This window comes from Salvia splendens, chromosome 3, assembly GCF_004379255.2.
Source record: "Salvia splendens isolate huo1 chromosome 3, SspV2, whole genome shotgun sequence".
Classification (NCBI taxonomy): Eukaryota; Viridiplantae; Streptophyta; class Magnoliopsida; order Lamiales; family Lamiaceae; genus Salvia; species Salvia splendens.
The window spans coordinates 4,877,446-4,894,495 of NC_056034.1; the positions used below are offsets into that span (position 1 = coordinate 4,877,446).

At 38.7% G+C, this 17,050-nt stretch overlaps 2 protein-coding genes across 3 annotated transcripts; both read right to left on the reverse strand.

The window, feature by feature from the left end:
- Positions 1-460: 460 nt before the first annotated feature.
- On the reverse strand, positions 461-7,726 carry LOC121794498 (E3 ubiquitin protein ligase RIN2-like). 2 transcript variants are annotated; one of them, XM_042192680.1, is made up of 13 exons: positions 7,605-7,726; positions 6,226-6,650; positions 5,617-5,694; positions 4,935-5,021; positions 4,732-4,853; positions 4,145-4,241; positions 3,955-4,060; positions 2,590-2,747; positions 2,328-2,465; positions 2,178-2,245; positions 1,864-2,091; positions 1,102-1,444; positions 461-863 (listed from the first exon to the last, which is right to left on the reverse strand). In XM_042192680.1, exons 2-13 carry the CDS (start codon positions 6,466-6,468, stop codon positions 807-809), a joined length of 1,725 nt encoding a protein of 574 aa, XP_042048614.1. In that variant the 5' UTR covers positions 6,469-6,650; positions 7,605-7,726; the 3' UTR covers positions 461-806. The 2 variants fall into 2 exon arrangements, with proteins under 2 accessions (XP_042048614.1, XP_042048613.1); XM_042192679.1 differs by having other exon boundaries at positions 7,594-7,706.
- A 1,574-nt stretch (positions 7,727-9,300) lies between these two features.
- Positions 9,301-15,140, reverse strand: LOC121794499 (leucine-rich repeat receptor-like protein kinase TDR). The gene is made up of 2 exons (XM_042192681.1): positions 12,334-15,140; positions 9,301-9,835 (listed from the first exon to the last, which is right to left on the reverse strand). The coding sequence occupies exons 1-2, from the start codon at positions 14,969-14,971 to the stop codon at positions 9,450-9,452; spliced, it is 3,024 nt and encodes a 1,007-aa protein (XP_042048615.1). The 5' UTR covers positions 14,972-15,140; the 3' UTR covers positions 9,301-9,449.
- Between the last annotated feature and the right edge of the window lie 1,910 nt (positions 15,141-17,050).

Here is a 17,050-nt window from a genome sequence, read left to right on the forward strand (position 1 = left end):
TTCTATTTTTCTTATATTACTAATTGTGCAATAAATATGTCCTTTCAAAAGTTTTTAGTAATAGGAGTATTTTTTAGAGATTAGAATGAAATATTTTAAAGGGTCATTCTCTATTCACAATACTCCATTATTTATTAGTATTAAAATTTGTGTCACTTCCAAGGAAAACTCATGCTTACTGGATATCATAGTTTCAATGAGTAATCTAAAGCAAAAATAAGCAATTTGAAGCAAATACGACAGAAAAATAACCAGTGTTTATCAACCTATCAAACCGTGGCAAAACTCCCTTAACATAATAAGGTAAATCAAATAATTGCTCTACTAAACTTTTCTGGCGAGACGTTATTGCATATTTATAGGGGTAAACTAAATACTACATATAGTTGGAAAGAAAATATAGGCAAGAGTGAACGAAGATATGCTCGGAGATTAAAGAAATGGAGTAACTTTTAAGATATAGACGGAGAAGTTACACATTTCATGAAATTAACATCAAAGAGGTATAGAGTAGAAAGACAACAACATTCCGCAGAAGAAGTAAAATTAACGAAAAATCGCAACTACAAAGAGATACAACACAGCCCCTTTCCTTCTTTCATCCATTCAGTTAGACTGAAATTGGCTTTATTCTCCTAACAAAATTAAGTATTTGCACATTTTCTCAAGGATGTTTTAGTGTGTTGCTGCTGTACAAAGGGGGGAGCTTCTACTGCACAAACCTTATAATCATGTGCATTCCGAGCTTCAACACGCTTCAGCCTGCACTGTTAAAAAATCACTGGAGAAGAGTATCGCCACTTCCATCACATTTGCAGAAGATTATTCACAGTGGTCATTGCAGAATTTGTCAGCTGCAAATCCTGCATGTTTCAGTGGTTAAATCATACACTTTCCCATAATAAATAAGTATAAGAGATACCAGCAGTTTAAGTTGTCTTTACAATGCGATAGGAAGGGGAAGAAAAAAAAGAGAGAAAAGGATTTAGTGATGATCAGATCTGCAAGCTAGCTAAAGGACTTAATATATATCAAGATAAACAGATAATGGGTTTCTATAATTGTTACAAATAAGCAGAGCATCATTCAGTGTAACTGTACCTGAATGATTACATCGTCTGGAACATGTGGCAGCACTTCTCTAACTGCTTCGGCCATTGCAATTATGTTTTCTAGGTTGGTGTTGGCAGCAGTAGATGTTGACCTCATATGCAAACCACTAGTGCCTCCAGGATATCTTGTTGAGGCAGCAGGAGGGATAGCTGATCTGGAGGTACTGGTCTGAGATGGGTTTGGAGGAAACAGACTCCACGCAGCATCTTGAAGCGTACTCTGTGCATAAGTTTCTCCAACATCAAGTTGCCTCATTAACATCTGAACACGATTTAATCCAGATGGGCCAGCTCCATCTAACCCCAACCAACTTAAATTAACACCAGTCCTCCTACAAGGGAAAAATGAAAAGAAAAGAATTGCATCATTGCTTCTGAAATTCAGGAATTAAAGAAAGCTAGAAGAATAGCTAAGCACTGGAAGAGAGTAGAGCACAGAACAAGTAGGCCATATTTTAACAATCAAACAAGAAAGAAGAAAAGAAAAGAGTGCAATCAGACCAAATACATCAATCACTAGTAATGTCTCATCACCAGTGAACCTTTCACAATCTTGAAGTAACATGTAACTTAGAAAATTCAGTTCTCACATATAAACATGGGACGGTAAGAGAATTCATCCTAATCAGCAATCAGCATAATTATAACCAAGATGCCACTACATAGGCAAGAGCTTTCTTTTTTTACTTATACGAAAGAAAGCCCTATCCAAATATCCGTGATCTATTAGAAATCAAGAAGGGATTAAGACCTCCAATCGCTCATTTCTACATTCTGTGCCTGGTTGGGAAAGACTCCACGGTGCATGTTATGACCGGGAAGATCTGGCCCATTGAGTGCAGTACTAATCTGATGAGCAAGTTGCTCATCCCTAGACAAATCTGCAGCATTTGGATTCACACTACTTTCGGATATGCTTGTAAAGAGTGGCTTCCGACAAGTGGGGCATGAGTAGCTCTCATTTAAACATTGATCCAACCTGCGTTGACACATCAATCAAATGATACTTCTCACAGCTACAACAACTGCAAGAAGGTGTCTTCAGAAATTACATATCAAACTTACCAAGATCTCAAACATGCAAGATGGAATAAATGATTACATGACAGCCTCTTAGCTTTTGCCATCGGTTCCTGTGATTATTGGAATACTCGCAGGTTTATATACACTGTGAAACAATGAAATTTGTAGCGAGAAAATATAAGTGAGCATTACCCTACAAATTGCGCACTCATCATCATATGCTTTGAGCTCTTCAGATGTAGCATCAGGAAGTGCCCCATGAAGGGTTCCCAAAGCCATTCGCAGTTTGACGAACCCTTTTAAACGCTTCACAGTAGCACTTAAAAGGGCCTGTAAAGTATGATCAATATTCAAAATAAGTACAAACCAGTAAGGGGAAACCAGAGTTACACATACAATACGACAACATCATAAATGCACTTTAAGACCATAAAAGGGAGACTAGAGAACTTGCACGAATATTTAGGAAAAGGACCACATCTATAAGATGAAATGCCATGCCATGAAGCCACCAAATATATAGGTAGTGAGCGACAGCCGTTAGCAACGTCATCATGTCAAGGAAAAATCCCAAATTCCGGATAAGCTTGCCCTTCCATTCCCCCAGTGAACCTAAGAAATCAATAATACCCAAAGAAATACTTCAATAAACCTCGAGGGCTCAAATTATTTCAACTCATTATTCAATATTCATAGTAATGCTAAATGAGAAATACAATCATGGAACTTGGAGTAGCTTTACAGAAAATGTTACGCACTTGATTCATGGCCTGGGCATATAGTTTTTTTTTCTTAGTTGAGTTAGTTATTTCAGTCATGGACTGTGAGCCTGTGAGTCGCTGACCAATGCACCTGTCAGCACTGAAACTTATGCTCTTTTTCTTTGATGGTAATTTGATGTATAGCAGGTATTGAGTGGCAGCAGAACATGGCCGGTTAGGGATAGTTATGTCCCTTTTGCAGGCACACTCTTGTGTTGTTAGTCTACAGAAATGTTTATAGGAGCAGAGTGTTGAGTATGGAGCGTGAAAGGAAGTTAACTAATCCCAGACGGCGGCGAAAAATTGGGCTACGGTAGAATTATATTTTAGGCCCATTCTTATCTTGACTAGGATTAGCCAGCGTTCATTATTTTTGCCTTTACAATCTGCTCTTCCATTGTATCTTGTATCCGAAAATTGTATAGTGAAAATTCCTGGATTGGCATCGCCCCCTCACGTAGATACACATCGTATCGAACTGGGTAAACAGTTTCTTGTGTTTCGTCTTTTATATTCATTATATTATTTGTGTTTATTTCCCAACACAGACAGTGGTGGAATACTTGTTTCTTGTTGTTTCTATCAAAGGTTTGCAGATAGATCTATCCAAGGTGTTGCTATTCTACGTTCGCCAATTCCTACTTCAGTCAAAGGAGCGAGGGGTTTTTTGGGCTCAACTTAGGCATATAAAGTCAGCTCATCTAGAATTTCTACAACTTTGGAGACTGGCGACTGTTGCACTTGGGAAGTAGAGTTATCTCTTCAGATTTTATTTTATCATTCATGTTTAGTAATCATTCCTACCTGATTAGTAATAATCAGCTTCATTATCATTTACTATAACAGAAAAACAAAATCACACATTTTCCATCTAAGAGCACCCAATGAATCTCAAACCTGCTAGATTATATTTGATTTTTCTATTTCAGCACATCTATCTGAACATGATAACAAATAAATATATCGCATCGACCATAATTTCTACTAAATGGAGGTCATTCAAATATGATCACACTTATCCTATCCTGTTTACAAAAACAAAATTATTAGCAGAATACCTGCTGAAAACATATTGAATATTTCAGATAATCGGAAATTTGATGCATCTCCTGCTGAGTGATGCATCCATATATCAAGCAACTGAAACCCATGGACCACAATGGCCTGTAGAAGGAATTGCCAAACTGTCAGACCCAATTGGTTCACCATATTATGCTTGTTTTAGTCCAACATAAAAGGTAACAATACCTGTAGTGTCTCAAAAGCTATGCTAGAAGGCTCAAAAAATAACAACAAAAATATTGATGAAGTCATTGTACTGTATATTCTCAGACATATCAATATCCTGCAAAAATAGACCGATGCAAACATCTCAGGTAAAAACATCACAGAAACCGTAAAGTAGCGTAAACATGAAGTTCAAAGGTTTTTAAATATACAGTAACAAAAAATAATCTCAGAAGTCTTCTCCCAATTGTTTAGAATTCAGAATTCCATACAAGCCATGCGGGTAAACAAAATCAGGTATCCTTCACATTGCTATAGCCCTTCACTTAGGTACTGAATGTAGCAAACAACTCATACTGTTTATTTCTTACATATGGGCGAAAGAAATACACAGGATAATAAATGTCTCAAATCTGAGTGGATCATGTGGATTTATAGGAGTGTTTTCAGTATCTGACAGTCATCTATATCTAGAAAAAAAATCACTGAGCAATTATTTTTATGTACTTCAACTCAATATAAAATTCAAAATAATCAACTAGTGCTTGCAAAGAGAGGGAAACCACAGCATATATGATATAATGACACAGAAGGTGTGTAGGAAGTACCAAAGCAAGTCAACTGAGAAAACAAGCAACAAAGCAGAATATACACGGAAGTATGTCCATGGAGTGACAGAAGGAGAAGCATTCAAGCGTTCAAGTCGATCCCTAGCTAAAGCTTGAAACATCTGCATAATTAGTGAATATTAGATCAGCTGTGCGTATGCCATCATGTTAGGCTAATTATCTCGTTTTCTTGTAATGCGTACCTTTAAGAAGCAAAGCATGGCTAGCCAAGTTGACCATAGACCTGCTTGAAATATTGTTGGTGGGACTACCAATGGAAGAAAAGTCCCCTGTCAAAAGCTGAATAATCACAACTCTTTTAACAAAACAAGCGAAGCAATCTTGATGCATGTATCACTAGATCCTCATTGGATAAGTATTTTGCTCATCAGTTCAACAACTTTAATAACAATTTCACACACACGAGCTTATAACCCCTTTCCATGAAAATAATACTCCCTCCGTTTTTTAAAAATAGCAACTATTTCCATTTTGGGTTGTTCCTTAAAAATAGAAACTTTAGAATCTTTCTATTTTAGGACATGGACCCCACAATCCACTAACTCTACTTTCACTACTTTTTCTCTTCTTCTCTCTTACTTTACTCATTTTTCTTTTCCTCTATCTTACTTTACTCATTTTTCTTTTCCTCTCCCTTACTTTACCAATTCTTCTCACTTATTTTACCAATTGTGCATTAAAACCCGTGCTGTTTCAAATGTTTCTATTTTTTGAATACGGAGGGAGTAATAAAAATTGCACCACTTCCCCAACAAAAAGATTGATGATATAACCTCAGGCACTTTATAATCAGAAATTTCAAGTATCATTATATGCATCTATTGCTGCAAGGATACAATGTCATAATTTGAATAAAGATTAAACCTTGTAGATGATGTAATTCACAAGCTTTTCAAGCATTTTTCGGATTTCAGATGTATACAGCTCCGAAAAGAATATTGTCTGCATTAAAAGAAAAAGGAAAGATTATAACTTTTGTGAAGCAAGGCAAGTTTTGCTTGCCAAACAGATCTAATTGACAAATCGTCATGATTGAAACCATCAATCTGAGCAGAGAGACTATGGCCTTCCATGAAACCCAGATCAATATGCATTAAGTTGGGATAATGTGGCACGACTACTCAAGTATTATGTAGAAACATGCTAATAAAACACCACAATATTGTTCGTTAACTAAATAATTTGGCAGCTATTCCAATCTAAGCTTAACTTAAGTCACCACGACTGTTACCTTGCACTGAGTCAGAACATACTTAAGAAGTGATAACTACATATCAGTGAATGTTAGCATAATATAATATGAGTAAAAGTAACTAAAATTCTCAGGAGTCAACCCTTTGTCAAATAGATTAATAATGTTAATGATACTACTGCAGAACATCTTCCACAACGTTGGCATAACAAAGAGTAAGATGTTTCCACACAGGAAGCTTAAACATAATAAAGTGATTTCATAAAGAAGAAGAAACTTACTTTTAGGCCTAAGATTACCAAGATGGTGACATTAAATGCCAAACTGGAAACCAACATAAGGGTCGTGTATGAACCAAATAGAAGCTCAAGAGTATGGGTTGCATTTTCTGAATTAATAAGATCATTTACAATCAAAACATCTGATTGATGCTTTGCAAGTGAGATTTCTGTCCAATACTGAATGCCAACTACGCTCAGAATGGTACAGACAGCAGAAACGGATAAGAAGTTGACACCCATCATAAATATGTGAAGTTGTTCCACCAAAACCAGAATCCAAATTTTTCATGAGAGCGATCTTAGCATTGTCCTTTGCCCGCAAAAACAATCCTGAAATTTCACTGGAGAGAAACAGATACAGCTTTAACTAGTTTCAGAAACACTCCTCAAAATTATCAGGGTTTATACAGCTCCAAAAGTACGTCCTGGAAAAAAAGAAATACCATAAGGAAGGATCATATAAAGATTAAAAAAACATCAGGAAGGCCTACAAATGTCAAGAATACACAAATGATTTTATTAAAAATCTGTTAATGACAATGCACTTATGAAAAATCGACAAGAACTTATGCCAATTGGAGTAAACAAATTTCTCAACCAATGTCCAGTCTAACTCTTATATCAATGAGAAGACAACCTTCCATACACGCCTTCAACTGAGAGCCATGCCACATGCATACACAAGTAACACAATATTCAACAGATGCAGTCAATAGATTGGAGTTTTGTCAGCTAGGACTCGGACACACATTCTTGCAGATTCTTATTATTTACTAACTTCTTTTGTTGGGAAACCAGATGACCATAAAACAACATACAATTGTGTGGATTTTCCAGTACAAGACACGCCCAATGTCTAACAACTATGAAACCTGGAAGAAGAAGCACATCAAGAAACAATTGCTAAAACAAGAGCAAGAAGAAAAACACAAATGGGCACCGCCTTTACTTTTTAACAAATAACAGAAATATGAACAACAAAATCCACATTCATACAAGCACACAATCGAGGAATTTCGTATGTATGCACTTGCGATTTAACCCTCCTTTTTTCTGTGTTTTTTTTTATTATTACAATTGCTCAAATTTGACGCAATTCGTTCTAAAAGACATTCGATTCCTATAATTAGAAACCTTTCCAAAATGAGAAACCGACCTAGCCCTACAGATTGAACTGTAAGCTGCACAATTTACCTCATCAGAGATGTCAAAAATCAAACTTCAGACCGGAAATCGTTGACTAAATTATAATCATACACGATTAAGGCAAAAGGAAGAAACAGAATGAAATTGTAATCAATCGAGATGCATAAGGAAATATGCGTAGTTAAACTAAACCCAAATTCAACAGAAATTGAATAGTCATACGAATTACGGACGATGATTTGAAGGCTTCTGATAACAAGCAGAATCTGTGATATCTATTTTTCTCTTTCTATGTTTTTGCGGGAAGGAAAATGTCAGTGAATTTCGGATTTTATATCTACTTTTATAAATGTACACTTAATTGAAGTGTATCGACAAAAGTGGCGATTAGTCTTTGGGCATTAATTAAAACCACTATATTAAAAACTAAACATTTGAGAAAATAAGTATATTGTATTTTGTCATAATGCTGACATTTTATTGTGTTCGATTAAAAGTTTTCATATCTCACCAATTTTATTGATGGGATATTGATATCTAATATCATGAAACTTTCAAAAAGTTGGGTTTTTCCCACGAATTTTGAAATTGACAAATAATATCACGAACTTTACTCTGAGTTTGTTATTTCTCACCAATGAAAAAATTCCGGCAAATAATATCATTTTTTCGTAATTTCTCGACAACAACTTGAGAGTTTCAAGATTTTTAATCTTTGAGAATAGTTTTTCTTGAAGAACACCCTCCAAATTTATTCTTCAATATATTAATATAGCCGAAAATTTTTCATTGGTGGAAAATAACAAACTCGTGGTAAAGTTCGTGATATTATTTGTCAATTTTAAAATTCTTGAGAAAAACCCAATTTTTAAAAGTTACATGATATTAGGTGTCAATATCCCTTTAGTATGAATTTCAACAGTATTTAAAAAAGTCACACACAAATATTTACAATATTAAAAAATAAATATAATATTGATATTATATTAGAAAAATATCGGCATATTTTTAATTCTAAAATCAATGAAGATAAGTCATCGTTAGGATCTGAAACATACATATATAACATTTGTTTTCAAACTCTTAATAGCTATAATAAGGTGTTCTTTGGAACGGATTAGTGAGACGAACAAGCTCACTATTTTAGGGGCAAAATTCTTAATTAGATCGAAAATATAATACTATAGGTTTCTAATACAGGAATGTATCTTTTTACAAAAATGGTGAAAATGCATTTCTACGGATCCATATTTAAATAAATATGCATTTACAAATATATGAAAATTTTTAATCCAAATTTCTCGAACTTAACATAAACTCACATCAATATTGAGCCTGATTGACGATTTTCTAATATCTCTTCTATTTGTGCAATATATACTATATACCAAGTTGTTTAATGCTGTCGGCTTGAGATTTTTTACTATATGGTATAAACATATTTTAAATAGAGGATTTTGAAATTTTTGATTTTATTTTTGAAATTTGAACTAACCTTTTTCAAACTTATTGCATGAATAAATTGGGAGTGTGATAACTTATATTGGAGTGGTAAAATACTTCAAAGGCCTTGCGAGTATTGTGTGTGTGAACCAGTTTTTTAACATTGGACGTAATTTTTTCATGTGAAAGAATTAGAATAAACATGAAGGAGAACGAAACTTTGACAATATGGAGATTGATAAACTCATAAACTTTACTATTTTGTAAATTTAGTTAGTTGTTTAATGTGCATTTTGTCAGGTTTATAGCCTGAAACTTTACTCTACAACCACTATATAGTACTATAAGTTTATAACACATGAAAATTAAAAATTGAGAATGGCAAGACTGAGTCGCAAGTCATTATTTATATTAGGCCTAAACTTAGCGATTTGCTCTTTCTTTGCTTGGGTCAAATATTATTTGGGCTTTAATTAAAAGGATGCCTAGAACCATAATATTAGTGGTAACATTTCATTGATGAAATTCAAACACCAGAGAATTTCTTCTTCTATACCATCCCCACAATTCTACTCAAAATGCAAAATAATTTTCACAAAACTTTACAAACACACAAATATAAAAATATAATGATTCTAGTACTTGGTCTCCGAAAAATCCAGAACCACATCACCAACACCATTCTCGGGCAATTTACGCTTGGGCTTGGCCTCTTGCAACATGGAGACGACATCCCTCATCGAGGGCCGGTCAGCCGGATTCCGGCTAGTGCACAGCAATGCAACCCTAAGCACTAGCATCATTTCCTCCCTCACATAAGCACAAGATGCACCAGCATTTTTGTCTAACACATCTTTTACATCACTTTTCATCCTAAGCTTTGATTTTATCCAATCAACTATACAATTCCCATCGCCAAATTCTGATTCAACCGATCTTTTTCCGGTTAATATTTCCATCAGCACCACTCCATAGCTGTAAATATCACTTTTCTCATCCACTTGTAATGTGTAAGCATATTCTGCACACAAAATAAAGATAAATATATAAATAAAACAAATATTGGTGGGTCAAAAGTGTAATGAAAAAAGTGAAAAATAAAGGAACAGCACTTACTCCATGCTAAAAGTGGGGGTATGCACCGAAACAGTAGCAAATCACGGCGACAAAGAGGTGAATATTAAAGAAATGCTTGCTTCTTACTCTGCTATCATACTATCTAATTGGTGGTGGGGTGCCTTACCTTACATTACACCTCTAGGTGTAGGTTTGAATATTAAAGTTATAAAATCATGCCCATGCCTAATGGGAAAATATATTAATTTATATCTCTAAAGTTTGATATTGTTCTTTTTTTAAAAAACAAAAGCTTGATATTGTTGCATTCTGAATATAATTATTGAATGAAGTAATGATGAAGAGCATGACTATTTGTAGACAAGGTATGACTAGAAGACAAGCGGCACTATTCATCTATAGTTAAAAGTCGCATGAAATGACAAGCACATTCTGTATGATCAATGGCATGTTTCGTCACCCTACACAACGAACTTAACCCATCATGCCTTGACATTATTATAGATCAAATTCAAACCAATAACAAACTAGCAAAAACCCCACCACCCACCATATCACAAAGAGAATACTAAAAAAGAGAGAAATAGATATATTCTGCATGTTAACCCTAAGGGCATTAGCAATGGGGCGCCCTAAGGCGCGCCCTAAGGCGCGCCCTATGGCGCGCCACGTCAGCAGTTTTATCCTCCTACCTCCCCACCTGCAGTGGGGCGCCCTAAGGCGCGCCCTAAGGCGCGCCCTATGGCGCGCCACATCATCATTTTATTTATTTGTTTAATTGATTTAAATGTTTTCAACTAACAATTAATAACGAGTAAATAAAAAGGTCGAAATAACAAACGGGGACACATTAATAAAAAAAGAAGTTACACCGTTCAACTTACAAAAAAAAAAACTAAGTCGGTGCAATTCCCAACTTCCGACGCAGTTCATCTATCAATGCCCGGAGGTATTCGGCTTCGTCGGGGTCGGTACACTTCTTGAGGGCCTTGTGCGTCTCCAACAACGTCCTCGCCATCGACGCTGTCGCCAACGACGAATACACTTCGGCTGCCTGGGGCGGGAGCATTTCCGGGAGCGGAGGTGGGGTTGCAGCGGTCGAGGATGAGGTCGCGGCCGCCTTCCCTTTGGCCTTCGCAGCCTTGACGCCGGGAGGACGTCGGGAGGACATCGGTGTGCCGGAACCGCTGTCGTCCACGTACAACCGGTTGAGGTCAACCGGTTGATTGCCGCTGCCGCTGCTCGTGTAACCACCAACTTCGGTGGTCTTCATCCTCTTTGGCGCACTAGTGTGCAGAATTCCACCTTGGAATTTCTGCTTGTCCCTCAAAAGCGTCCAGATGGCCTCGTGCTTGGCCGCATTGTAGAGGTCGGCGATGCGCTCCCAGTACGCGAACTGCCTCTGGTTGTTCGCGAATATCGGATCTTCCGATATATCTACCCAACACCGGGCCAAAATGAGAGTTTCCTCGTCGGTGTAGTTTGTACGACCGGGGGCGTACTCATCGCAATCACCGGGAGGCGGCAACTTCTGCGCCCGCTGCCGGTTCCGCTTCTTTTTGGCTGGGGCGGAAGCGGTCGCGGCGGGGTCGGGATCGGCCGCTGCGGCGTCACGTCGGGAGGGGGCGACTGGTCGGGTTGGAGACGGCTCCATGTCCGACAACCCATACGAGTCCGTACTGAAATCGGGATCGTATTGGGCGTTGGTGTCGAACGAACGATATTGGCCGGGTTCTGTACCCGGCCAACGCGCATCTCCACTAAACATAGGACTATTTGGACTTGAAGCCATTTCGTAGTAATTATGTAAATGTAAGTTTCGAAAGTGAAATTGTGAAATGAAATGTAAAACGAATGAACTCTATTTATAAAACAACCAAACCGCGTGCCATCGTCCGCGACCTATCGTCCGTGTACGCCACAATGGGGAGGACGATGGCGCGCCCGATGCCTATCGTCCGCAGCCATCGTCCGTGTACGCCACAATGGGGCGGACGATGGCGCGGACGATAGGCATCGGGCGCGCCATCCTCCGCGCCCTTAGTATCGGCCGCGACGATCGTCCGCGACCTATCGTCCGTATCCGCAATGGGCGCGGACGATCGATGGCGCGGACGATGCGCGCCATCGGGCGTGCCATCGTCCGCCCATTGCGGATGGCCTAATTCTCGTCTCTAGTGATATTACATTATTTATGAACGAGTGTTTGTCTGGCCAGCTCTCGGATATGCACACACATAGTTGTACAGATAACTCAGCTCAACAGTCTTTATACTATTGATAAACATATTAGAAGCCTTATGATTGAACAATGATAAATCAAGCCTCTTATTCCAGAAGATTAAACTTGATGCTAGATAAATAATCAAATTATATTCATTGAAACAAACTCATGATGGTTTTATTTTTCTTTAAATAAAAACACAGAGATAGAGAGCATACCGGGGGCAATATAGCCGTAAGATCCAGCAATAACGGACATAGACTCATCGCTCTGAATCAACTTGGCGACGCCGAAATCGGCCACACGCGCCTCCATCTCGGCATCGAGCAGTATGTTACTGGGCTTCAAGTCACGGTGGACGATGACCGGATCGCAGTCGTGGTGAAGGTAGCATATCCCCTGAGCCACCCCCAATGCAACCTTGTATCTGGTAAACCAATCCGCCGCCAACGTCTCCTTCCCATGCAGCAGATCGTCGAGGCTCCCATTAGGCATGTATTCATACAGCAGCATCGTGCACTGGTTGTTGGTGCAGCAGCCCAGCAGCCGCACGATGTTCCGATGCCTCACATTCCCCAGCACCTCTACCTCCGCCAGCACCCCGCCGCCGTCCCGCCTCTTCCTCACCGCCTCCTTGTTCTTCATCCACAGCTTCTTCACCGCGATAATCTCCCCTCCCGGCATCTTAGCCTTGTACACCGCCCCCGCCGCCCCCACCCCGATTATCTGGTCGCTCGCTTTCAGGCTCTCCAGAACATTCTCCGCCGTGAAATTCAGCCTCTGGAACGCCGTCAGCTTCCACGGCCCCGCCTCCTGGTTAGACAACCTCTCGCCGTATTTGGCCTGGAAGCATCTCGTGCCGGCGATTAGAATGAACAGGCCTATCCCGAACGCCGCCGCCATGATCCACACGATGGCTCCGGCAGTCTTCTTTGGCTGGTAGCGGGCTGCCTCTCCGTCGCCGGAGGCGACGCCGTCTATCCGGCAAGGTTTGTTTAAAACCTTGCCGCATAGGCCTTCGTTTCCGGCGAATGAAGAAGCATGGAGACTTGGAAAGACGAATCCTGCAGACGGGATGGGACCGGTGAGGAGATTAAAGGAGACGTTGAAGGTTTCGAGAGTGGTGCAGTTGTTGAAATTGGAAGGAATGGTGCCGGTGAGGAGATTGTTTGAGAGATCAACATTTGTGATGGAAGGAAGGATTGAGATCTCCCATGGGATGATTCCTGTTAAGGAATTCCCACGCAGATTCAGACTGATGAGCTTCATACAGTGGCCGATATCCCACGGAATGCTGCCGGTGAGATTGTTGCCGTCCAGCTCTATCCTGTAGAAACTCCTGCACCCAACAAAATCAGGGATTTTACCAATGAGTTTGGAGGAACTCGCCAGTAGAATCTTCAAACTCGGCGAGTTCCATATGTTGTCAGGGAGCTCGGAATTGAACGAGTTTCCTGATATATCCAAAAACTCCAATTTCACTGCATCGCCGAGATCTCTCGGTATAGGACCGGATAATTGATTCTTGCCTAACTCAATGAAACTGAGATTCGGCAAGGATCCAAACCCCACCGGAATCGAGCCGTTGAGGTGGTTGTCGTGAATCCTTACACGCGAGAGCGCGGTGCAGTTTGTTAACGATGAAGGAATGCCACCAACAAACAGGTTAGAGAAGAGCACGAGCCTGAGAAGCTTATTACTGAGGCAGAGATTGGAGGGGATTGGGCCCCACAAGGAATTGGAGGACACGTCGAGGCGCAGTAACTTGGCGTTGGAGCCTAGCTTTTGAGGTAGATTTCCCGTTAGAGAATTGTTCCACAGATTCAAAATCTCGAGATTCGGAAGCTCACCAATCCCATCTGGAACTCGGCCTGTCAGATTATTGTTCATTAATGACACAATTTTCAGCGCCAGCAGTGACGAGATTCCGCTCGGGATCTCCCCTGTCAGTTTATTATCCGATAAATCAAGAAGCTGCAGATTCTCCATTTCAGCTAAGCTCTCCGGGATGGATCCGGATAGGTGGTTGCCAAAGAGTATCAGAGTGTCGAGCTTCGACAAGCGGCCTATCTCAGGCGGGATGTTGCCGGAGAGATTTGCTGATGCGATACTCAGATAGAGTAAACTGGAGAGACCTGAAATTTCCGGCGGCAATCCGCCGTCGTACTGGTTGTACCCGATTTCGATGTGCTGGAGTTGAGTGAGTGAGCTTAATTGGATTGGAATTCTGCCTGTCAGTAAATTCCCATGCAAGTGTAAATACTTGAGATTGGGAAACCTGCCATAACTGGTGGGGATTGCGCCATCGAAGTAGCACCCGCCGAGGTTGAGAGTCTCGAGATTGGGGAGGTGGATGAAGTCTTCGGGCAGAGGGCCGATGAAGTTGTTGCTGTAAGCGCTGAAGTAAGAGAGAGATTTGAGGTTGGAGACACCAGGTGGGAAGGTTGAGTTGAAGAGGTTGTGATTCAAATCGAGTGTCCGAAGATTAGGCAGTTCAAAAATGGGGGTTGGGAGCGGACCATCTAGGGAATTCCTGCTCAAATTCAAGTGATGCAAATGCGATAGATGTCTGATGTCGGGTGACACGGCGCCGGAGAGGTTCCGTCCGGACAAGTCCAGGGCGGTGACTTGGGATGTTTTGTGGTTGCATTGGACGCCGGACCAAGAACACCAGCTGCCGGGAGGTGCGGTGGAGCCATCCCAGTCGCGGAATGTGTTGTGGGGGTCTTTGAAGGAGGATTTGATGGAGAGGAGAGAGAGGAGTTGGGGAGGAGGAGTGGTGGCGGTGGCGGAGAGGATGATGAAGAAGAAGAAGATAATGGTGGTGGTGGGGAGGAGGAGGAGGTTGAGGTTCATGCTGCTAGCTAGAAAATGGTAGATGGAATTAGTGATGAGACATGAGCAATGGAGGAGTGAGTGTTGAGAGGAGGAAGTCAAATTTAAGGTGGGGAAGTTTTTGATGGATGGTTTTGCTTTTTCGGAGTGCAAAGGCGCAGGAGGCGTTTCATCATGATTCACTTCACGCCGAGAATGTGTGCGTTTCATGTATTTAACAACAATCCAACCTTAATTCCTCCTTCCTAATACTTCACTACCGTACAAACTGCAATTTTGTCAGTTACATAACTTCAAATTATGAGAAACTTGTGTATATACATACACACATGATTCATACTAACACCAACACCAAAGCCTATTCTTGGTTAATTACTTACTAATTTACTTCGCTTTCTTTTAAGCTACTCTTTGCTTTTTCATTAAGTAATTCAGTAAATCAAAGTAATCAGTGATAGCATAACACGTATACCTCATTTGGTAACTCTCTTTATAAGAATAAAACAATCGTTCATTTTAATTAACTAGATACAAAAAAATCACATGATATATATATATAATTTAATTAGTAGACGGCTGGACCCGCGTATTGTTTTCATTTTTCATTGTTCTCAAATTTGAGTTTTGTACTTAAAGTTTTCTTGAATTTCTCTTGTCTTCTTTTTTTTCTCTCCCACAACTACTTTTCATTATTCTTTATGCTCCTTTAATTTTGGGCCAGCAACAGTTATTTTGATTATTAATATGGGTACAAATAAGATCAGACCTTTGTCGCGGGATCCGAGAAAGTGATAGTATATCACAATTTCCCCAATGTATTTTCTCTTTGTATTGTGAGTGCGATGCATATTTGTGTATAATTGTGATAAGATAAGATATTGTAGCTCGATTGAGAAAACTTGTAATAGTTAATTTAGTAGTTAATTACGTTGAGACTCGGACATCATCCAAATTTGCCACTACCAATCATCCAAATTATATGAAAGGTTTTTTTATTAATATACATGCATGTGTATGCGCGTGTTTAATATGATAAAAATAAAACTATTTTCAATTCTTTAATCTTGAAAATCTACTATATATAAATTCATTACTTTATTATATACATTGATGCAGGTACAATCAAGGATGGAACCAGAATTTTGAATAAGGCGATGCTAAGATATTGAGTTCACTTTATTATTCTCACTTTCTTTATTTATTTTAAAATTTTATATTTTATTATTCTCACTTTCTTTATTTATTTTAAAATTTTATAAAATGAAAACACAATAACATATTGAGTTCCAAATACTAAAAAATTTCATTATATTTTTTATATGAGATAATATTCATTGAAATTAAAAATTTTAGTAAAATTTTGGTAAGTAATATTTGAAATCAGAATATTAAATCGTAAGCTTCAATTTTTTCACAATCATCACCTACGATTACAAAATGTCGTCTTTTGGTGATATTTAAAACGTATTTTATTAAAATAAGAAAAAATAAAAAATATGTAGTCTCATAAAAATTTAAAAAGCCATGATTTTATATTCTATTTTCAAATAAATTAACTAGATTTTGACAAAATTTTTATTATTTAAATGACTATTAGTAATATTTTACTCTATATATTGACGTAGATATACATAAATTGTGATATTATGGAGATATCATATGTAAAATAATTTTTTACGTTTAAATTAAATATTAAACTATAAATGCAAGAAAATTAGTATATAGTATTATTCAAAAATAAAATGAATACTAATTTGATTATATCATTATATCCACTATTATAGTACTAATGTATTCCCAAAATAAATAACAGAAAGTTAAACGTAAATCAATAGAGGACCACACAACTGTAAATTAATTAGTCATAATTACTTTCTAAATCTCTCATTTTACCCCTTTCGTCTTCTTCTTCTTCTCCCTCACTCCTTACCCTTCCTTCTTTTTTCTTTCTGTAAAAAAAATGTAGTCACAGGCAGCAATGGGAGTACGGGCACCGGCCAAGCCCCGGCGGCTTATGCCTGCCTCCGTCCGTACAATTGACGAAGCTTAAAAAATTATGATATCGAATTGACTTGTAATTTGTACAAGACTTGCAAAATG

Excerpts from the sequence above, each read along its gene's own strand:
- LOC121794498 (XM_042192680.1), bottom strand. The coding sequence starts at position 6,468 with ATGATGGGTGTCAACTTCTTATCCGTTTCTGCTGTCTGTACCATTCTG. Across the intron at positions 5,695-6,225 it reads TGGTAATCTTAGGCCTAAAA|ACAATATTCTTTTCGGAGCT; the intron begins GTAAGTTTCTTC and ends CTTTTAATGCAG. Across the intron at positions 4,061-4,144 it reads TAGCTTTTGAGACACTACAG|GCCATTGTGGTCCATGGGTT; the intron begins GTATTGTTACCT and ends TTCCTTCTACAG.
- LOC121794499 (XM_042192681.1), bottom strand. The coding sequence starts at position 14,971 with ATGAACCTCAACCTCCTCCTCCTCCCCACCACCACCATTATCTTCTTC. Across the intron at positions 9,836-12,333 it reads TTACGGCTATATTGCCCCCG|AATATGCTTACACATTACAA; the intron begins GTATGCTCTCTA and ends TTTTGTGTGCAG.